Here is a 23,381-nt window from a genome sequence, read left to right as displayed (position 1 = left end):
GCTTTTAAGGGGTGGTAGTAATTTAAAAGGCAAACAAAGCCATTGCTGTTTAAAGGAGGAGAGGGGATTAGAGAGTTCAAGAGCACGCTGAGGACAGAAGGCTGTCTCCCAAGCAAATGCCAGTATTTCCACGTCTCAGGCTCTTTCTGTGGCCTGGGTCTGGTTCCTGTTCTGCACAATTACAAACTGTTTGGTTGCCCATTACCTTTTTAGAAGTCTTAAAACTGAGAAACACAGTGAAGCATAAAAACCTGCTAATACTTATCATAGTCAACAATAAAATCTTCTTCTAAGGTACTGCAGTCTGTACATCCTTCTGTGTTACTTGTGTCCCGACCCTGGTGTCCTCGGGTCTGAACTAGACATGCCTTTGACCGGGATGGACAGCGGGTGGTTTCTGTTGTCGAGCCACATCTATATTTTACAGCAGCATTTGGCAGCTCTGCTGATAGGGCTTGGAAACTGCATGCAGATGGGCATGTGCTTACCCTGCTGAGTTTGTAAGGTTATTTGAGACTGGAGATAGTATCCTGCTGTTTGTGGTATGTAATAAGAAACAGGGATAGGGAGCTCTACGTTCCTGCTCGTGGGCAGTGAATATTTGGTCAGCAATATGTACCATGGTGCTGTCTTGCTGCTTTCCAGCCTACTTCTGCCAAGAAGCTCTGCTGTATTATGGCAAACAAGTGGCTGGAAAGGTGAGAGTCCCTTGCTTTGGGAGGAGGCAAGCCCTGGAGGAAAAGGCAGTGTGTGTTGATGTCTACTCCTGCTTGCGATGGTGGTCAAGGGCTCAAAAGAGCAAGTTGCCCTGCCACCCTGTTGGTGTTAGGATGGCTTTTGGCACAAGTTGGAGATCTGTGAATCTTTTCCTGAGCCATTTGGTAAGCTGCTTCGTCTCTTATTGGTAATGTGTGGTCAGCTGAATTTCCTGCTGACATCTTCAGGAGGATTGGTCTCAGCTTGCCCACCCTCAGCTTGTGAACAATTCTAGTCCAAGGTCCTTAAAAAGTTTAGGTCTCCAGACTAAACTTAAAGTTATCTATTTTATGGGTACTTCTTTCAATTCCAGTGCCTCCCTTTAGGTCCGCGGGGGTTAATGGAAACTTTGTGGATTGCTAGCTTTTGGTTCTTCAGTTAAATTGAGCTGTGCTTCCTTAGGGTACTACCTCTCAGCAAAGTGAGCATGCCAAAGGCCAAATTTAACAAAACCCCTGAGATTCCTTCTCAGGCATCTCAGATGCTTCACGGACAGCTGGTGGCAGAAATCCAGCTAAACTGCACGATTCCAAAATAAACAACCCTCTTCCCCAGAGCAGCTTCTTCCCAGTCTTCCTGCTTCCTCTGAGACCTCTTCTGCTGCCCTTGGATGGAGAAGCTGTCAACACCACCTCTTCTTCCCAGGCTCACCAGATCCTGTAGTCACAGCCCGTCTGGGAAACCTCACCAACCCCCCAGTGTGTCGGACTGGGGAACAACGGGGTGGCTTCCCTGCAGCCGCCCGCAGAAGCAGGCCCAAGGTGTAATTACCCTGTCAGTGTGGAAGCTGTCCGCTTCCCTTCATCTGCTGAAATAATAACCTTTCCTTGCCTGAACTAATACTAGATAAATTTGCTTTACTAATGTGTCTCGGTTTGTTCCCAGATCGGATTGATTCTGCCGAGGTTGTTTAGCAAGGCAGGTGTGCCGGAGCTATTGGTTCAGCTTTCAAACATTAATAGTCATGGCCGGCTGAGCAGAAAAGCGATAATATTCTTTTTGCAGGTTCCCAAAACCTGGGGCAGAGCCAGGCTTTTCCTGGTGAGGGCTGCGGTGCAGGGAGGGTGTCATACGCTGCCGAGGGGCAGACGGGGACCCTGCTGGGGGCCCTGTACTCTGCTTTAATGGCCAGGGCCTGGCTTTGCTGGGGAGCATGGATCAGGATCGGGCAATCCTGACTTGGCCTCTGTTTTCCCCGGCCCTCGCTTTTACTTTTTACTTGTTTAGTTCAAGAAAAATTGGGGAAAAAAAACCCCAAAAGCTACAACTGAAGTTTCCGAGCACTGTTTATCTGCTGATTATCCCCACAAGGGGCTGAGGTGTGCCAGGCTGCTTGGGACAAGCGGCTTTTGGGGCTGATTGCTGCGCCCGCCCCTCAGGCCCGGGGCGGGGTGACAGGGCCGAACCAGGCCGCCGGGCCGGTTGCTAGGCCCGCGCTTTGCCTAGCAACCGCGGACGCCGGCTCTGCGCTTGCGTGGTGAGGCGCGCCGCGGGGCAGGCCGGGAATCCTGGGAGCCGCCGGTGGCGCGGTTGCCCCCCCCGCCCCGCCGCTGGCGCCGCTATGAACGAAGCGGTGGTGCGGCGGACGCAGGAGTCCTTGGGCCGAGTGATCCGCAGGCCGCCGCTGACGGACCGGCTGCTAAGTAAGCCGCCCTTCCGCTACCTGCACGACCTGATCACCGAGGTGAGCCGGGAGCCGGCCTGCGCGCCCCTCCGCTGTTGCTAGGTAACGGGGCCTCCCTGCGGGCTCGGCCGCCCCCTGGTGGGCGGGGGTGTGGGGCTGCCGCGGCGTGGGGGGATCCCCGAGGCGTGGGGTGTGGGGTTTAGGGGGGCACCCGGGGTCCTGAGCGTTCCCGCGCCCCGGATGGGGGCACCCCGCCACCTTTCCGGGCCCCCGGGGCTGGCGCACTGTTGGGCGGCCCGCGCAGGTCGCTGCTGCGAGGGGTGGGCCCCGGGTGGCAAGCGAATTTTGGGGAGGTCAGTAAATCTCAGAGAGTTTAGGGTTGGTGGTGGCAGTGAAGACCAGGCGAGGGGTCTGACTCCTTCCTTCAGTACGCTGTGCTGAAGGAAATCATGATCGTTCATGAAACCTGCTAGTAGTTTGTATTTCCACCTCCCATTTAAAAAACAAACAAAACAAAACCAAACCAGTCCTAACTTTTATATTCGCCCAGCTGCTGCTTTTTATATATAGTCACGTGTAAAGAAGTCAGTAAGGGAATAATGCAGAGCTGTGTTTAAAATGCATATGCTGGCGTTTATGTTGTGAATCTCCTGAATTCACCAACTGTCAAGGTTAAAGATGGAATTAAATAGGAAGGGAGGCCTGAGCCGTAAGCAAGGATTAAGTCTCGTTGTTCTGGAGGGTGTTCAGCGACACAGCAGATCTCCAAACCAGCTTAGAAATAGTTCAAAACAAGGTGTCATCTCTGAAAGCAAACAGGGCCAACCTGTCTCCTCCTGTCACACCAGCTTTACAGAACAGAGGCCTTCAAGTGTTCTTAACTTACTCATTTTCTTGTCTTTTGAAGGTAATTAGAGTGACAGGCTTTATGAAAGGGCTTTACACGGATTTCGAATTGAAATCAGATAACGTTAAGGTGGGTATGAATCTTACATATTTATTTACCTTTAATATCAGTATTCTTTGAAACTTGCCACGAGGTACTTTTGGTCGTTTCTGTGTTCAATGTCAAGTACCTGTCTGTAGTTTTGTGAAGAAATTGTAAAAACTATTGCCTGTTGGTTATATTATGCAATGCGTGAGGTGAACACCTATAGATTGCATTCATGGATGTGACATGAACAAGCTGTTGTGTGTAAAGAACTATTTCTGTACAGATCTCGAAACAGCGAGGTTTAATCTATGACCATATCCAGGCTTACAAAATACTGTTGTATTACGGATGAAAAGAATCATTACGCAGTAGGAGCGCCTTGGTTTGGCTGAGTATTGATAATAAACCACAAACGCTGGAATTCCACATTTTAGAGTCTTGTGGTCTCTCAGTGGAATGTATGATTTTTATATTTATTGTATATACACATGCATGCATATATACAGTAAATATTCTTGCTTAATATCGCAGGACTTGCCCAGCTTTTGTCTAGTATAGACATTCCACAGTAGCTTTATTACAGTATACAAATGGCTAATTCTGAAAGAGGAGGCTAACGTTACTACTGAAAAATGTTTTTCGTAAGCACAGGGGCAACTTTAGTCTCTGCTGCTCTTCTCCTGTCTGCCTCTCTGCTGAGCTGATGCTGACTTCTCCAACTACCGACTTGATTGGAAACTTTTGTCGCTTATTCACGGCAAATAATGCGGTGTTTGTATGTTGTTAGTTGCACAGCTACCTCCGTTAGTGATTGTTTAAGATAGCAACTGAAAGTATGAGGTCTGTGAGCCTGGTTTGTCAACTGTACAGCCAGTTGCGTGGATGTTTTATGCACTTCTTGGAGCTTATTATCAGTCTTACGTACATTTATTTCTATTGCTGTTCTTACTGTTGTTGGGATAACTAGAATCTAAATTAGTTATACAATGAATTGTTGGTTTTGTTGGTACTTTCCCTGCTGAAGCTTGTAAATAACTTGTATGATGAAGAGCAGCTTAGCAGATGCTAGTTCTTCTTTGGAAAGTGCTCTGCATTTTATTTGTGGATCAAAAAAGCCAATTTCCTAGCGACTTCTGAGCAGGTCTTTGTTTGCATCTACATACTGTGATAGTTGTGAAGTTGCACCAATCTTGAGTACCTCTCTGAGAATTTCTTTCACAGTCCACAAGATGATGGTTTTCAAGGGTTCAGGCAGAGGGGATCAAAATGCTGTAATCTGGGAGAAAACATCTCTAGCTTGTGTTCTTCTTTTCAAAACACTGGTCAGGAGAAAGACTTGGCTGTCCCAGGGTGTTTCCTTACTGTGCTTTCTGTTGGAGCTGTAGAAAATCAGGACGGTAATCTTTGAGGAGACCAAAACTACCCACAGAGAGCTAGAGTCCGAGAGCAGCAGCCAGAGCCCGTGCTGTGAATAGCTGTATGTTTCTGTATGAGGATGCTCTGCTTTATATCACGCTAGGGAACGGTACTCACCTGCTGCGATGATCTGGCAGTAGGTGCATGGACTTGGAATGGGCAGGATGCTTTCAGAAAAAAAGAAAAGGTTTGTACCCGCTGTGAAACAGTCCCTGTGTGGGAGTCCACGGTCTGCTTGCTGTGGGCTGGGAAAAATGGATAGGGGCTCTTTGCAAGCTGGTTGTAGCGTGCAGTTGCAGATCATGAGAAGCATAGACTGAAATTAGGAAAGCCCAAAGCTCGTGGTCCAGCCTCTGTGGCTGGCTCCTGGTCTGAACATCCCCTTATGAGCTACACAGCGCTGTGCACGCACATATGCAGCAATTGTCTTGTTTCTAGTTTCAACTCAGCTTTCCTACATGGACATAGCAGTGGGACATACAAGTACCCACCGCTGGTTCTGCACCACCTTTTATGTCTCCACTGTTGGGATAACACATATTGTGTGGCTAGCTGGTCCCTTCCTCCTGTGCAGAACGAGGTGGGAAGCAGGCTGGAAGCATCCCACGAGTTGAATCTGCCCTGCAGAGCATGCGTGTGGACCTCCTGGAGTTCTGGTTTCAGGGACGTAGAGTCAAAGCAAGCAGTAGAAGGGAAATGTGAGGGAGTTGTAAAGCGTGAGGACAGCTGCACTGGATGGTATTGGTGTCTGCGTGTTTGTCAGAAAGGTTTGTCTCTTCAGGTCCAGTAAAATGTTGTTCTCCTATAAACGGAAAGGTTGGATGTCAGGCTTACTCATCTTTCACATCAACTTTATATATATACACAAAAAAGTCTTTTTATATCTCTATATATAGATAGATGTAAAAATATAAAATCTTACCACTTGAAATAGTTCTCTGTCTCCACTCATGAGTGTAAAGGATGAGTGAGTAGACTTCTGTGCTGGTTCTGGTAAATATTCCTTAAATTTTATTATGTTTTATTAATAAAAACTTTTTTTCCCCATGAGTATTCTGCAGCTGCAGATACTTCACACCGTGATTTAATTCTCTGGGCCAGGAACCCTCCAATAAAATTTTACTTGGTGGGGATTGGTTTATTTTGTCTTTATTTTTTTCTTATGATTTTGCATGATCACCAAAAGCCACCATCTCTACTGAAGGGCACTTGGGGAAAGTTGTTTGTAAAGTATAATTACAAAAGTAAAACACATCTGGTAATTGTGGAGATAAAAATATGTGCCTGTATCCCTTTCCCACCGTCTTTCGTATGTTTTCTTTACTCACTGTTACATTTGGTTTGTAAAGTATGTGTACAAGCATGTAAGTCTCTCAGTTTAGACTCATATGAGTCCCATAACTGTGGGACATCTGTGCTGAAAAATATTCAGGGCAAGAAGTGTCCTTTTGAGCAATATCTGCTATATGCTGTAACTATTCTCTTATAACTCTTGAGTGACTCTTTTGGTAATACTTGCAATTGTTCCTTAAACACAGCTTTATCTTCTTTAACATGTAATCCTTGAAAATAGAGTGCCAGGGGTCGTACAGCAGTTTAGAAATGCACTGGAGTCCAATTATAAAGATATTAAAAAGACAAGGTTATACTTTCTCTTTGGTCATTCCAGTTCAATGTTCATCGATTGTCAAAGGTGTCATTTCTTAATCAGAAATAAATAACTACCCATAAACCCGGGGCAGCCCTCTTTCCCGACCTTACCAACCAGGTGCTGCTCTTGTTGCACGCAGGCTTTCTGCAACTCTTCCTCTCATCAGGAATAGGCTTTAGATGGTGTGTGGAATTATGTTGGAGTCTCGGTGTTATTTCTTCACTGCTCTCTCACCAGGATAAAGATGCCAAAATCAGCTTCCTTCAGAAGGCAATTGATGCTGTTGTCATGGTAACAGGAGAGCCACTGTCTGTAAAACCAGCACGTGTTGTGGCAGGGCAGGAACCTGAAAAAACCAATGAATTTCTTCAAGCAATTGGAAGGTGTTGCTTAAATAAGGTATGAAGATCACTATATGTATTTTATACACATAGTGATATATTATCAGAGCTTATTTGTAACAGACTTTATTGACACTCACCTGCTGTTTTTAGTTATGCAAGATAAACATTGGGTCACCACTTATAACAATGGACAGATGGTGTATGATCCTTAGCAGAGTTTGAGCCAGGTCCCTATTCGAATACGTTCTGGGTATTTTCATGCTTTCAGTGTATACTGTTTTTTATTTTTCACCTTGCTCATTGGTCATGTAATAACAGAACAATACGAAGCTGCAGAACTTTTAAAACTTTGCGATGCGGACACATTAATTATATGAGCAGATGCTGCCACCTTTGACTTTATCTCCTTTAAAATTTCAGTCAAATCTCCAATTCTGTAATGAAAGTAGTTTTTCAAGTCTACTACTGCTTTTTGTTTTTTATTTTTTTGAATATGGAAATGCCGCAAAGCAGAAATGTGATAACGTGTTAAAAATAACTGGAGAGGCAGTTCTTAAAATAGTTGTTATATTCTTAAAGTAATTATTGCATTAAAAGTAATGGGGATTCTTTGCCTCTAGGTGTTACTGAGATTTTTGAAATAGAAAGGTATTATCTAAAACCCTTGAATTAATGAGTGTGAAGAAATTTTGTATATTTAACTGTGAAATACTACAGTGTTTACAGGCTGTCTGCAAGTTTAGCTTGGATTATCTTTGTCCGATAATTTACTCATTTAAATTTGTTACTTTGTTTTAATTAGCTGAGTGCTATGAGCTTCTTCCTTATGAGTTGCTTGAGATCAGGAAGAAGAAAGTTGATAAACACATGCACAGAGCCTGGATGAGTTTGCAAATGTGCCTGATGGAAAAGCTTTGTAGAATGTTGTGATGAGATTTAATATCCAGAGGATATAACCTACCCATTTGAGCTAAGATAATTAGCTCCTTGGCTTTTATTGTGAAACATAAGCTAAATGTGCATTGGGAAAAAGATTTCTATCAGTGTCTACCTTGATGCTTTTAGTGCTCAGCTGAGCACACTGCTTGGAACTTCATTCAGGCAAGTGTTGCTAATGTGCGGAAGCTAATGTCCAAATGTGAAAACCCACAAAAATTCATAATTTCGCATTTACAAACGAGGATAGAACCAGGAGTCAACCCTCAGGGCAATATCAGTTTTAGTGATCTAAAGGCTGTTCCTGTTTCAGGAAGAGTTCCTTGGTGAGGTGATGATGGTTTTTTTTAGTTTGTTTGGGGTTGTTTTTTTTTTTTTTGTTAATGTAGTCAAACTCTTTGCAACTTAGACATGAAATCATTACATTAACTTGCTGTCTGAATGATCTAATTAATAATTGTTTGTTGTCCTAACCAGTGAACTAGATGCAGAAGCTTTTTACACAGTCTAACTGCAGCTTATTGAAAGTCATTCTTAATGTGGTTCTCTTCAGTGACTGTTGCTGACTGAGCAAGTATTAGGTGAAAGTGGACTAAGAGTGGATGCTAGTAACACACAGTGTAGTTTTAAGAGTCTTTAACAATCTAGCAGTTGTGGTATAAGGATTTGACAGTCATTTACCTTACCATTTGGAAAAATATATAAGTTGTTGCAATGAGAATCACTGTTGTGCTCTAACAAATAAAAAGCACAATATATTTATATAGCTCTGGTACATATGATCAAATTATTACAAGGAGGTGTTTGACATAAAAGAGCATTATTACTCCTCTGAAAGAATGTTTCTAAAAGACCAGAATTACGAGTTTAATTAAAAAGCCCAAACAAAATAATAGAAAAAACCCAAGTCGTGTTGATTACAGAGTTAGGAAGAAAGGAGATATTTAATAATATAATTTACTATTTTCAGTTATGTTTTTCTATTCCATGCAGCTGTCCAGTGATGTTGCTGTAAAAAGGATCTTAGCTGGGGAAAAAGCTGATGTGAAGGGGAAACCTCCATCTTCTAAATATCGAGATAAAGAAAGCAGAGAATCCAAACCAGAAGAACAAAAAAAACATAGAGATAAAGAGGTAGGCCTTTGCAACTTTTCTGGGGTACAGGGGCTACTGCTCTTTATAATTTGTTGGGTTTTTTTTTTTTTTTTAGCTTGCATTTTTTAGCTATGGAAAGTAACTGTGTGATAGAGTTGCCATGTATTAGAATTAATTTTTAGCTTTTGATTTCTTTTTAGGTTAGAGGAGACGCTGAAATTAAAGACAGAATCTCAAGCAGAGACAGAAAACCCAAACGAGATTTAAAAGAGAGCAAAGAAAGAGAAAAAGAAAGTGATAAACAGAAGGATAATGGAGACAGGCACAAAGACCCTGAAAGAGACACCATTAAGGAAGGAGAAAAACAAGAAAGAGAAAGAAACAAAAGCAGAACAATCAAGCAAGGGAGAGAAGCAGAAAAAAACACGGGAAAAGGTGACATAGAACGAGAAGATGATCTTCAGCGTGATAAAGGACAGGAAAGGGAGAAAAAACATGAAGGAAGAGAAAAGGACAGACTAAAAGGAAGAGACAAAGATAAGGCTAGAGACAGAGAACACGAGAAAAACAGAGATAGAGGAAAAGATTGGGAAAGGGATAGACAAAGGGACAGAGAAAAAGATGGGGAGCATTTAAGAGAACATGGAAAGGATAAAGCAGATAAAAAGGTAATTGAAGTCTTATTTCGGAGAACAAGAACTTTTGGCGTGCTGTGGCAGGGACTGAACGTTCGTTTTAATGACCTTGCATGTTTGTATTCTATGCTTAGTTGGCAATTAAGAGCTTTCACTTCAGGAGAGTAATTGCTGTTAAAGAAAATGTCGGTGGGGATTTGATCTGGTAAGAGTGCGACTGAGGTAGAGTGTGTAACTTCATGTCTCTGTCACGATACACCTTGACTTGAGTGACCAGACTCATCTGACTGTGCTTTCAGAACATTTAATAAGCCGTTTACTTTCTGAACTCTGCATGTCTGAATTCTCCTGATCACATTACATTATGTTTGGCAGAGAGGGGTGACAGCGACTGTTGAAACTGTGTACTTACATCCTCATGTGTCTTCCCAGTACTGCACGCTGTTGTTGCAGCCATAGCCAGGTTTTGGTGGAGGTGTGGCTGAAGAGTGTTCCTTTGGGACATAATGAGTCATTAATATCTCTCTTGAGCTTACTTCTTCTGTAGCAGGACACACAGGATGGAGTTGTACATCTGTATATATTTTTTTCTGATGATCTAGATTAAGTTACTTGCTTCCGGTGTGATTTTTTTTTTTTTTTTTTTTTTCCCGTGAAAGAACTGTTGGGAAGCCCATCTAGATTCTTGCAAGGGTACTCTATTTACGGTGGACTCTGCACATCATGTTGCATCTTTGAGAAGGAACACATCCACTGTTTCCCCATACTTCAGACTTTCTTGGTGTAAAGTCCTAAACCACCTTAAGAGCTACTGCCTTTCATTTTGTTGTTCTGTTTATCTTCTCTCTTCCTCCTCTAAATATTTCCTGTTCTCCTTTTCTGTTCCGTTGCGTGCTGGTTCATGGTAGAAATTCAGGATTAATGGGCATCAAAGGTGCTTCTCTTGGGGGGTAGTTTAATTGTAACATCCTCAGTTCTACTCTGTGCTCATTTCACCTTTCACATTAATCAGGTAAGTAGTTAGCTTCTCAGCACACTGACTCTAAAGCAATTATTTTCTCTTTAGTCCGCAGATTCTGAGGAATCCAGGCTTAGAAAATTGCAGAGGCCCACTAAAGACAGCAAGAGCCAGCCAGATAATGAGGTTAGTAGTATGGAAGATCTGGGAAGGTGAATATTGAAAGTGTCGAATTTTAGAATGATTTGGGAGTCTGTGTTAAAGGAATGTAGGATTGAAAGGTAGGTAGATTACAAGTTTTAGGACTGTAAAATAGATGCTTATCTTTTTTTTTTTTTTTTTTTTTTTAATTTCTCTGAGCTTGGACAAAAGAAAAGTCTACTGAGTTTACTTAATTTTCCAGATTTTATTTCTGTATATTGATATGTTGGGTACCTCAGAAAAAAAATTTATTTGTTCAAAGTTTTCTGTTTATTCTTCCGAATGTTTCCTAGATAGCTGTTAGGTTTTGGGGGGTTTTTTTATACTTTAATAGAAGTTACTGTTTTGGAAAGAAAATGAGTCCAGTGTTGTATCTGTGTTTTGCAGCTGGATGATGACAGGGCAGAGTAGCAGCTCAGTGATTGCCTCTGAACAGTAGCTGTTGCTTGTGATACCATTGTGTCTGCATCTGCTGCTTCTTGATGACCTGAGGCAATTTGGGGAATTATGGAGCCATATGGCTAAATGTTTAAAGAGTGAGACTTCAATAAATTAACCTAAAGCAGCTCAGGATAGGAAAAAGTAGGCAGGATCCCAAGTCTAGTAGAAGTCTCTGAGAGTCTATGGGCCACTGACATCATCATGTCTTCTACGTGAGATGACAAATTTATAGCTATTCTTTGACTGAAATCCAACCAAACTTTTAAGATTACTGGCACTCGGAGGGAGAGCTTATAAAATAGTTTTTAGCCTGAAGCAAATGTTCATGGCCAAGTTAAACTTCCTGCAAATTGGGTCTCTAATGGAAATTCTGAGCCTCATCGCAAACTATCGTCGTGCTCTTGGGCACCACAATAACACACTGGGGCAGTAAAGTTTCATTTCCCCTCTTAAGTGCTTTTGGGAGTGATTCCAAGGCATGTGGGTTTATTACCTTAAATCTAGATGACATGCTTTTCCTCTACTTGCTTGCGTAACAGTAGACACTGCTTAGATTTTAGGTGATGACTTTAGACTAGTGCATGGCAAATGGTCATCTTCTTAAGACTGTGGAAGAGAGGAATGAAACGAAAAAGTTCCCAATGACTTTTTAGAGCTGGAGAGCTAAGATAGCTGCACAAAGTGATTTAGAGGAAATTCCAGCATGAAATGAATTCTAATGGACTGGAGTTGATCATCCTGTCCTCACAGTAGCTTCCCGGCAGGGTAATGCCTTTATTTCCAGGGATTTACCCTGATTTAAACTACTGTAACGCCGTTCAAGTCACATGGCAGTGAAACAAGTGTATTAAAAAGAAGAGAAACAGTTTATGTCTTTATGCACATGAAGAGTACTGAATCATAATTTGTAGTTTCTGCTGCTAATTAATAAACCTTCAGCATCTGTCTTTAGCTTTTTGTAAATACAGTACAAGTGAAACAATTGGAAGCAGCCCCTCTCAAACAGTGGCTGATATGCCAGTACCTAACACGTCACACACTCTTTTCTGCCCTGAGGATTAACCTCTTCTTCTTTCCTGGTTTGTTCCTGTCGTGCTCACTTACCTGCTTACCGTCACTCCTAGTCCTGCTCTCTTTTTCCTCACGCTCCTAGCCACAGCTTCTCTTCCTTTCCAAGCCTCGTCTTACATGGCTTCACAGCATTATGAGCTATTTGTCTTCCACTTGATTTTAATCTTGGTTCTTCTATATTTGAATTAGGCCCATTCTTCAGACACGCTGGTTGGCAGCATAAGAACATGGAAACAGTGGGGGAAAAGCAGTGGGGAAATGCGAACTTTTATTTCATTTGAGAGGTCTGTGGAATTTCAGGCTGAATGGTTTCTACGCTGCATTTGCTTTAGAGAACAAATTAATTTATATTGTTTTTTCTTTTATTTTTTCATAGTCTACATATACAGCAAAGCTATCACTTAAAGCTTAGTTCCTGGCTCTGCTTCTATGAGGTTAGGAGTCTAAATAAAATTCTATCTCTGTTCATGCAGTCTTAATTTTTCTTGCTGCTAGTTTTTGGAGGCCAGCTTTAAAATGCTATCTAAATTTTGACAGGTTGACTTTGTTTTTTTTTTTAAAAAAAAAATTTTTCTGGTAGTAAAGAAACTCTGAGAAACTCTGTATGTTATCCAGCATGTAATAGTTATCACATGAGTACCTATCGTTTTCTGGAACTAAAAGAAAGCAAGTATAAGTAGGAATTCAGAAGAGACATTTGGCTAACACATGGCAATCAGAAGAAGACTACTTGCTGCTTCAAGGCTAGCTGTTGCATACCATGCTGTGATCAGAGCGAGTTGGGTTTGTATTCTGTTAGCTCTTGGTCCATCCAGGATAAAAGTCTTGTTTAAAATGGACACTTCATAGCGTGGCCGATTGACCTTCTAAATAATAAAAATACCTTTGTCTTTTGACAAAAGGTGATTGAGGTCACAGAGCTTCGAGCGTATGGTGCTGTTTATATGAAAGTGGCTGCAGAACAGGTAAGTCATTTACCCCTGAGGCCAAACACATTGGAAAAGTCTCTTCCATTTTACAGTGGCTGCTGAAACTCTTGGCTAAAGCTTTTTGTAATATCCTGTCACTTTTGGCCACTTCTGTAATGACTTATTTTTGCCCTACAACCTGTATTGCTGTGGAACTGGTCACTTGAAGCAGCCTCCAAGTCCTATCTAATGAACTCCTGCTTCTGCTGGAACTCGTCTCGGCTATATAAGGAAACAACTACTGAATGAAAAAAAAAGACACAGCTGCCCTAGCAGCAGCACAGAGAATCGTTCCATGGAAATCTGCTGGAGATGGTTTAAATACTTTTGTTCCGGTGCTGTGAATGACCCTCTCTTTTTGGAGTCAGTTATTCATAACTGGCTCATGTAATAGAAATCCATCGTTAAAACTTAGGTTTTAAAAAGCAGACTTTTTCTAATAGTTCTTTTTGCATTTGAAAGGTTTTAATTATCAGAAGCTAACCCAATAGAAGCTAACACCACCTTGCAACCCTTAATTTGAAGAAAAGAATTGATTTGATATTTGCCTAATAAGTTTTGTCACCACAGCAGTCAAATTGACCCTAGCAAATAGAGATCTTTCCTTGTTGCTCTTGCACACTAATAAATTGTGCCTCTTAGAGTCATTTTAGGAATATACTGGGAATGAAGACAGTTTGAGGGAAAGAACAAAGCAAGTCTTTTAAGGGTACATAGCTTGCAGTAAATGCATTAGAAATGAGCGGTGTTTATTTGCTGAGGAATAGCCTGTTGCACAAAATTAAAAAGTGTATTTATATACATAGCTTTATTTATATAAAACTTCTGTATTTATATACGTTACTTACATTAGACATGCAAATAGATCTCCTGGCACTGTGGATCTAATTAGAAGCGAAGTCATCCAAAACATTGTGGAGGGATGATTGAGTAAGATTCCTGTTCACAGACTAGTTCTTGTTTGTTATTAGAGAACTATCAATGGATCTGATGAATTAGAGGGGCAAAACTCCAGTGGCCAATTTATAGAATGTGTTGTCCCCTTTCCTTGCTTGAGTGGGAGTGTTTTTTCTGCCTTTGACTGCTGATGCATGGAGTGGCCGCGGTTGGAAGAGATGTATGCTAAGCATGTACAGAATTAGTTACGAGCGCAGTGTAAAAGTCACCGTGACATCCTTTCGTGAAAATAGAGGTTGGTTGTTGCATGGAAAGGGGGAGGAATTACCATTTTGGCAGGATGTCTTTTCAAAGCACCTTCCTGCTCTTGATCTGCTGAAACATTAGAAAACATTGTTTTCTTATGTCTTAAACTGAAAGTCAGCCTATTTAAAGGTTAATAATGAGGACAAAGTAGCAGATTGGATGGATCAGGCTGCTGAATCCTCTCCAAATAGAAACGTAATTACTCAGAACTGGGAAGTGTGCATACATCCATCTAGGATTCCACTTTAATATGTTTTTTCCAGGATGATGTGAGATGAAGTATAAGATTTCTTTTTAATGGCTCTAGTGACTGCTTTTCAAAGTCTTGGAACCTCTGAATTTATAAGAAGAATGACCTATTTTATCTCCCTTTGGAAAGACTCAAATCATAAATACTGTGGAATTTGTTTTTGTGCGCTACCATAGTGATTAAATTTTAGCTTTTACTTTGCACTTGTTGCTAGTGTGCACATGTGGCTCTACAAAACTGTTAAGCGGTATTTGTAGTCACTACCTGACATAAATAAATGACTGAATCTGCTCCTCCAGAAGCCTCAGCACCTATTCTCAACTTCTTCCCCACCTGTGCTAATAATTACATCACCCCAAGAGCTGCTGCAGTTGGAGTGTACCAGATGTGGCCTGCAGGCCCGCAGAGCTTTTACTCTTGCTCCTTGCATAGTGGTGTGATTATGAAAGATGGTAGTAATTAAGATGAACCAAGATTAAGATTAACCGCTTCAATATTAGCTATGCATTTTGTACTTATTTCTGTTTTTCTTTATTACATGCCAGCATTTTCTAAAGAGTGAAACAAAAGTACTGGTAGCTTTGGTTGTGGGTCAAATAATAATAGTCATGGTCCAGTGAAGATACTGCAAGTGAAAACTAGTTTATGTCAAAGCAGGACTGTACTTCTGTTTGACTAGAAATTTTTGCAAAGTGTAGGATGTAGGGCTTGCATTTGGCTAATTGAATACCTGTAATTCTGAGCATGCACATAGTATTACAGTCGTGGAGGTGAAGGAGATGTCATTTCTAAAGGACCTAAATAGCAACTGGTGAAGCGTAGACTGCTCACTTTCCTATAAAGCACTTCCAAACAGTTCCACTTCTCAGTCTATCCCAGTTGCATACTGTCTTTATCTGTTGTTAATAAGTATTACCCTGTTGTCTGTCAAAACTTCTTTTGAGCTCATGGTGCATTATAGCATATAAAAAAGCAACATTTGCCTTCAAAGCAAACTTATCACTGTGTTCCTGACATGAGCTGTTGCCTGAGCCAGCAATGTGCGCTTGCAGCCCAGAAAGCCAACCGCATCCTGGGCTGCATCCCCAGCAGCGTGGCCAGCAGGTCGAGGGAGGGGATTCTGCCCCTCTGCTCCACTCTGGTGAGACCCCACCTGCAGTGCTGCATCCAGTTCTGGAGCCCTCAACATCAGAAGGACATGGACCTGCTGGAGTGAGTCCAGGGGAGGCCACGCAGATGATCAGGGGGCTGGAGCAGCTCTGCTGTGAGGTCAGGCTGAGAGAGCTGGGGCTGTTCAGCCTGGGGAGACCTGATAGCGGCCTTCCAGTGCCTAAAGGGGGCTGCAGGAAAGATGGGGAGAGACTCTTCAGCAGGGCCTGTTGTGACAGGACAAGGTGTACTGGTTTTAAAACAGAGGGAGGTAGATTCAGACTGGACATAAAGAAGAAATTTTTTACACTGAGGGTGGTGGAACACTGGCACAGGCTGCCCAGAGAGGCGGTGGGTGCCCCATCCCTGGAAACATTCCAGGCCAGGTTGGCCGGGGCTCTGAGCAACCTGATCTGGTTGGAGATGTCCCTGCTCCTGGCAGGGGTGTTGGACTGGATGGCTTTCAAAGGTCCCTTCCAATCCAAACCATTCCATGGTTCTATGACATGTCAACTTTATTTGCCTCCTTCGTGTAGCTGTGTCTCCAGGACCAGTGAGTATTTTGTTGGAAGCCTGCAGAGGTGGGATGTTTCTGTTGCATGGGCACCTGAAGTAGTTTGAGTAAAAATACTGTGAGGGTGAGTGAGAAACTGTGTGGTAACTCAGGCTAAACAACCACAAATACTTACCAACTTACCAGTATTCTATATTTTTAAACATCTTTTTGTGTTATTTTCCATTATGACCTGAATGGCCTATTGTCCTGTATGCAAGATATGATGGAAAATGGAAGTTTTACATTATGTGATTTGACAGTTTTCTCTTACAGATTATTGGAACAGGTAATGTTCCCATTCTCCCATTTCTATGCAAATATGTAATTCTCATTCATGGTCATTATCACCACTACCAAGTCTGCCCCTTCTGCTGGCCAAGATGGGCCAGGTGGGTGGAAGGGGATGGACTGCCTCCTTCCAACCCTGATCCCATACCCAGGAGTTCTGCTGGGCTGGCAGGAATCCTCCTTTACACCTTGCAGCTTCTCTGGAGGCATTTGGGCACCAGCAATGCTTCAGGTAGAGTGAGCAGTAAATCTGTAGTTTACCTTACCTGTAGTAGTGACAGCTCTGATGGGCCTGTCCCTCTGCCTGCTCTTGCCAGGATGTTGTTTTGAGTCTTTTTGTAGTGCTGTACCTGCTTTCAGCCTCTCCAGTGCTACCTGTGCATAGGCTCAGTTATTCTTTCGCACACGAGGACCTCACAGTCTGAGTGGCCTTGACTCGTGGGACCAGTGTTGATCTCATCTCATGAGAGGCTGCTGCTTATGCACATCTTTTTCCCAATCTTCCCAGCCTCCAGCCAAGTGGACTTGCTGATTTAACTTGCTCCTTTCCAAGGACGTACAACCACTGAAACGTGTAACGTGCAGAAAGTATTGTCAGTCAGGTGTTCTTGACTTCAGGCAGTGCAAGCTACATCCAGAGAAAACAAAGTAATTCTTGTGTGTGCTTGCCTGCTTTCATTTCCTGGCCTCCCTGAATCCCTTTCAGACTAAGGTCAGAGTCCTCAGAAGTGTCCTGAATTTTCCTGCAGTTTGATCTTGTCCACTTTTGAACTCTTATCCTCCCTTGTATGGGTCCTTTCTGGCAGGACCCATTTCTTAGTTTGTCCAGGAGAGTTGCTATTTGACTAAACAGACTATGCAAGTCTAGGCGCACAGATTTTTTAGTTTTTGCTTCTATTTTGAAATGAAATTTAAAAGACTTCCCAGGAGGATAAAGAAGAACTGAGTATCCGATGTAGCTGAAACATATAGGTGATTGTAAGCATCTTACTCCTTTTGGTAGCTCACTGGTAGCAAAGCATTGTGTCCCAGGACCAGCAGTGGCTTCAGAGATGCTCTCCAGGTTTCACAAGATTACTCTGCCTTGAATACTCTTAGTTCACAATTGAAAGTTGTCTTTACAATAATGAAATCTAATAACATAGGTTCATTTAAAAGAAAATAGCTAGCACATATCCAGGAGAAATACCTGCAGACTTTGAGGAAAATAGACTTGACATATTCTTAATCATATATATGTGGGTCAGTTTTGTAACTGAACATTCTTTATGTATAACAGATATAGATTAAAAAAGGCAACACATGTAAGTAAATTTTATACATGAATATGTGTGGAGTTTTGGTTTTTCTTTTTCTTTTTTTTTTAGATACAGTTATATAAATTTGTGAGTTTTTTTTTTCTTTAGAGTGAAAGTCCTGCAGGCATATCAAGGCAACCTTCAACAAAAGGATCAAGGCAATGTGCCAGACCCGGAGGAGAAGGTAACTAGAGGGAGGATATTATTTCTATGAAATATGCTGGAAGATTATTGAATAGGAATAGCATAAATGCTTAAATATCTGTGTTTATTATTTTCAGTGCTTGTTTTATACTCCCAGTCCGCATTTATGAATCCAATAGGCAACGGATTTGATACATAAAGTGCAGCTTGCTCACATTCCTCATGCAAAATTGCAGATTTAAATTCAGCCTACTCTTAATATTTATTGTATTCTCTCTGACTGGGCTTTTTTAGTTGATCTACAACTCTTTCTTTTTCTGTTAGTTTCACAAGAACTGTTTCTTTACTTCATAATCTAGCAAGTTCAGACAAATATGCCTTCAAAATTTTGGGAGGCTTTTTGTTTTGTTTTGTTTTCCTGTCACTGAGGATTAGTGGACAGTATGTCTGAGTAGGTAACATTGCACGTTACCTTTACATAAAGTGACATGTAAAGGTTTGTTAAATGTTCACAGCAGAGCAGCATTTTTGTTTTAGTAAGACTTAAGATATGTTGTTTAAGGTTGTTTTAGTAAGATGAAAGATATTTGTGAGGCAAGTTGTGCTTTCCTTTAGGGATAAATCAGGCAGCCATGAACCCTGAATTTGTAACTTCATCACTTACTGATATTTAGGAAGTGTGCTTTTTCTAAATTTGGCTAGGGATTCCAAACTTCATTTATTTTCTGAATTTTTCAATTGTTTCTTAAAGATTTGAAGTCTTAGTGTTTGGTCTTTAGAAATTTAGAGTTTATAAATGAAAGATCATATTTGTCAAAAAACCCCAACCAACAAACCAAAAAAAGGCAAGTTCCCTGAGATTAACTGAGTATTGACCGGTGCAAAAAGGAATTTCCCTGGGTAGTTGTTTCATAAGCAGGACATTAAACCCTCCACATTTGTGTCAACTTTTTGGAGTTTCTTCACTGAGAAGATGGGTGAATTCAAGACTAACCAAACCTTTCTGAGTGCTTTCCATAGCTTGAGACATTTACAATACTGCAGGTGTAAGCTGGAGAACAGGTGAAGACAAGGTGTTAAGCAGAACCTCTGGCATTTGATGCTTAGAGAAGATTCCTCTGAATATTGGAACAGTGCTTTAGTGCGAAGTCTGTCACTTGCAATAATAGATCTGTGGTATCCATGCTTGCCCATTAGGCCATGGATTGATATAAACTGTGATGGTATTGATTACAGGCTATTTTACCAGCCTTTGGTTGATCACCTCTTCTGAGTCTTTGACTGGAGGTATTTAACAATTGGTACAATCATCAATAAACATTCCTCCTCGTCTGCCTTGCGCCCACATTAGTAATTTCTCTTTGTCTCTTTAGACAAGATTAAAGTGAAATTTCAGTCCTGAGATTGTTTTAACTAAGTATAGTAGACAGCTGTGCCAGGCTTTACAAATAAGTAAATATTTGTATTTTATCTGTGAAGGTGCTTCATTGCAATTGCTTATGTCACCAGCTTTTCTCTGTAAGTGTATTAAATATTGTATTTGCATACTAAATAGGAACTAGATTATTTTCAGAATATCCCAAGTACTTAATACTTTCACATCAGGAAGAAAGGAATCTAAACTTAGTACTGCTAGCCCTTTGTGTAAGAAGGCCAAAAGGAAAAGCCTGGAGAAACACATAGGCAAGGGATAAAACTGGCTGCTAACTGGAACTCGTATAACGATGGTATACCTGCAATTTCCGTATTTAAGTGTCCTTTTCCTTCCTACTCCTATTTCAGTGACCTGATTATTTACTCTGATTCAAGTTTTCTTTCAATGGTTTTGTGCCCTGGGACACAAATTTTATTTCTAATTAAGAAGTCAGTGTAGACAAATGAGTTCAACATCTCAGTTGAGAAGATAACAATAACACCTGTGAATTGATACCTGTTAAATAGCTAATTCTTGCTGAAGACATGCTGTTTAGTCTAATGAAGCATGAAGATCTTCATACACTTAATCTGCCAGTGTTGCTGTCTTTAACTGGTGTCAAGAGATTGTGTGTTGCTGTGTCTTCGCGAGCATCCACGTTTTCTGTGGGTTTGTATCTTAGTAGGTTTCCAAGTGTCTGACGCAAAATACCAAAGTTGTATCAGAGCTTGAGTAGTGTTTTTCTATCAACCAATAGCCATGTTGTCAAAAGGACTTGGGCAGGGAGGGAAATTAAAAGGATGTTTAGACACCTTAAATACTTTGAGAAAGATCTGGCACTTTGGATATGAACGTCTGTTGACTTAGGAGCTTTATTCAAGTTGGTGCTCGAAAATTGAAAATTTTATGTCACATCTCATGTACCTATGTGCTGTGAGGTTTTTAATAATTTTGTAGATGAAAAATACCATCTGGATTCCATTAAATGTAGTCTTATTTTACTGCTTAGTGATCCTTAGCTGATCCTATAACTTTTTTTTTTATTTCCCAAGATTTGAATATTTGTTTTATAGCCTGAACTGGCACTAAACTACAGTGACCAGACATGCCCCATTTTATGGGATCATCTCTTTTTTAAAATCAGGATCCATTTTTCTGATAAATGAAATATGATTAACGACCTAGCCTGTGTTTTGGCTTCAAGGTAAATATTTAAAAACACTCCTCTTTTCAGCAGGCTAGCGCACTCAAATTTCAGTTCACTTAAGTGATTGGGGCACTGGCCTTCTTTTTGCTCTAGCAGGTGAGTAAGGCTCAGGGGTGCCCCAGTAAGTTATCCAGAAGGTAGTAAAAATTTCTGGAGCTATGCTGATGCCTGTTGTGCACTGATCTCTGAAGTGATTGGTGATGATGATCAGAGCTGTCTGTATTTTCTCATATCAACTGGAGATAAATAAATGCACAACAGGAGAATGCACAAGGCTTAGTGTCATGACTAAACTCGTATTAAATAAAACTGGAGTTGTCAATGGAGGACTAGCTAAGCAAAACCTATATTTGCTATCCTAGTAATTAGAACAAGGTATACCAACATTTGCTCACTTCTATTATGAACAAATTCCTAATGGTATTGCAGCACAGGAAAATGAAAGCCTGGTTGACCTTTCTCTACTGTGTGTTGATCTGCTCCTAAACTAGCAGAACTCAGTATTTGATGTTTCAACCCAAGCGTTAGGCAGGGCTCTATCTAGTAAATTTTTTCCTGTGCTCTCACAACTCTTTGCTGATTTGTTCTGCTGGTGGAAATATCACTTGAGGTGTTGTGGCTGTAGATGGGGGCCCTGTGAACCTGTTCTTTCCCTTTGTGTTACAGTTACCTGTTCGCAGATAAGGAGACCTGGGAGTGCTGTGTTCCGTTACTGGGCAGCACTTTGGGTACCTCTTGTTTTAAACACATGTGCTCTTTCTGTATCTGTGTTCTGGTTTTGTTTAGTGAGGGGGGCCTACGGTGGCAGCTTCTGTAAGAAGCTGCTGGAAGTCGCTCCCCTTTGTTCAGTGGCCTTGCCAGAGCCTAGGGCAGAGCTGTTACTGGCCAAGGCCGAGCCAATCGGTAGCAGAATGTTCCATGATAACGCCTCTGCGATAATGTATTTAAGAGGGAGAAAACAGGAAAAAAAAAAAAAAAGGGAGGGGGGGAAAGATGTGAAGGAGCTGAGCGGGGGCAGAGAGGGGGAGGCGCGAGCCTTGTGGGCCTTGCAGGCCTCACCCTCTGGCCTCCCACCGGGCGGCGACTGGGCCCGGCCCGGCCAGGAGAAGTGGAGAGGAGATGAGATGTGAATGAGATGTGAAGAGATCCTGAGAGGTGTCTGTCAGCCTGTTGTGAAGAATTTCTTGTGAGTGGAACGGCTGCAGACACCAAGGTCAGTGAAGAAAGAGGGGGAGCAGCAATGCAGCTCCTGGCCAAGATTCCCCTGCAGCCCATGGTGACGACCATGGTGGAGCAGGTTGTCCCCCTGCAGCCCATGGAGGCCCACGGAGGAGCAGAGATCCCCCTGCAGCCCGTGGAGGACCCCATGCCGGGGCAGGTGGGTGCCTGAAGGCGGCTGTGGCCCATGGAGGCCCCGCTGGGGCAGCCGTTCTGGAGGGACTGCACCCCGTGGAAGAGATGACCCACGCCGGAGCAGTTCCACAAAGGACTGTGGCGTGTGGGTGGGACCCCACGACAGAGCAGAGGAGGAATGTGAGGAGTTCCCTCCCCAACAATTAAGCAGCAGTGTAAAACAATGTGTGATGGACTGACTGCAACCCCCATTCCCTCTTCCCCCCTGTGCCACCTGGGGGGGAAGGTGGTAGAGATAATGTTAAGCCTGGGAAGAGGGAGGGGTGAGGGGAGGTTATCTCATTCTCTGTCTCATTCTCCTGCTTTGGTTTAGCAATAAATGAATAGTTTTCCCCAAGTCGAGTCTGTTTTGCCTGTAACGGTGACTTTAAGGATCTCTCCCTGTCCTTATCTCAAACATTGAGCCGTTTTTCTTATATCATCTCCCCCTGTTCTCTTGGAGAGAGAGAGTGCGTAGTCTGGCCCTGATTGAGGCTAAGCTATGACAATCTGTAACCTTGCCTATTTCTGAATTTGTTCTGCTTCTGCTGCCTTTTGTGGATTGTGAGAACATATTCTCCAAGTGAAGAGGAGTGTGTGTGTGCCTACAATGTATATTTTTAATGATAAGACTAAAGCCAAATATTTTACCCTTTCTGTACATATCTTGTTAAACTATTCATACATTTGGTGTTTTCTTGACCATATGTGTTCAGTGCACAGGTATATTTTCAAGAATGATGTGCAACTAATGCTGTATCATTTCTCCTTTGTGTCCCTCTGCCCAGAATGTCTCTTCTGCCTAGGCAGATAATTTGGAAATCAGATGTATACCTGAATATTTCAGGTGTCTTCCACTGTGTGTTACTCTGCTTTTGTCATTATTGTCCTATTGTAACTGGGGGAATTTAATTAAGATAATTGGTAGATGAAATAATTTTTTTTTTTTTTTTTCCCAAAATAAAACTGATTAGGTAGCATCAAAAGTGAACAGCATTAGTGGATTAGGCTCTTCTATGGCATTATCAGCAACTTGCAGAGTTCAGCTACTAGAAACCAGCTTTTCTCGCTTGAAATTTCTTAATGGCTTTAGTATGAAATGTGTTTAAAGCCTTTGAAACAAACCAAAGTACATTATACATTCCCAGTAGTATACAAACAATATTGTGTATTTTAGCAATAGACTTTATTAGGTAAATATTGTGTTGTTTCCCCGGCTATCAGGCTAATAAATACTAGCTGTAAATCGTTTCTCAATTAAAGAAGTTGCCATTAGTTTGAAGTAACATAAGGAGTTCAATCAGCGGTCATTCAAAAAGTCTTTGTGACCTTTGAGTGTTACTTATTTACACTCAAGATGGTTTGTTAAACTAGGATAGCCTTTAAAGAAATAGTAACAAGTATTTAGCATGGCTTCTTATTTGAAATTTTTATTGTATCTGTGGTTTCA

The 23,381-nt window shown here is 41.8% G+C and overlaps 1 protein-coding gene across 4 annotated transcripts in view; it reads left to right on the top strand.

Annotated features, from left to right (window-relative positions):
* The window catches only part of IFT54 (intraflagellar transport 54), a 51,492-nt gene that overhangs the window by 4,088 nt on the left and 24,023 nt on the right, over positions 1–23,381 (top strand). For 2 of the 4 annotated variants that reach the window (XM_086751483.1, XM_086751487.1), the window contains exons 1-7: positions 2,261–2,440; positions 3,288–3,356; positions 6,619–6,780; positions 8,655–8,795; positions 8,957–9,424; positions 10,458–10,535; positions 17,883–17,958. In XM_086751483.1, coding sequence (XP_086607609.1) covers positions 2,318–2,440; positions 3,288–3,356; positions 6,619–6,780; positions 8,655–8,795; positions 8,957–9,424; positions 10,458–10,535; positions 17,883–17,958 — 1,117 coding nt within the window. In that variant the 5' untranslated portion in view covers positions 2,261–2,317. Of the gene's footprint in view, positions 1–2,260; positions 2,441–3,287; positions 3,357–6,618; positions 6,781–8,654; positions 8,796–8,956; positions 9,425–10,457; positions 10,536–17,882; positions 17,959–23,381 lie in introns of those variants that run through there. The other 2 variants (XM_086751484.1, XM_086751485.1) reach the window with 2 other exon arrangements.

This window comes from Chlamydotis macqueenii, chromosome 6 (genome assembly GCF_036417535.1).
Source record: "Chlamydotis macqueenii isolate bChlMac1 chromosome 6, bChlMac1.mat, whole genome shotgun sequence".
NCBI classification, from domain to species: Eukaryota; Metazoa; Chordata; class Aves; order Otidiformes; family Otididae; genus Chlamydotis; species Chlamydotis macqueenii.
The sequence above is the reverse complement of the archived record's forward strand: the minus strand, read 5'-3'. Positions and strand labels throughout refer to the sequence as shown.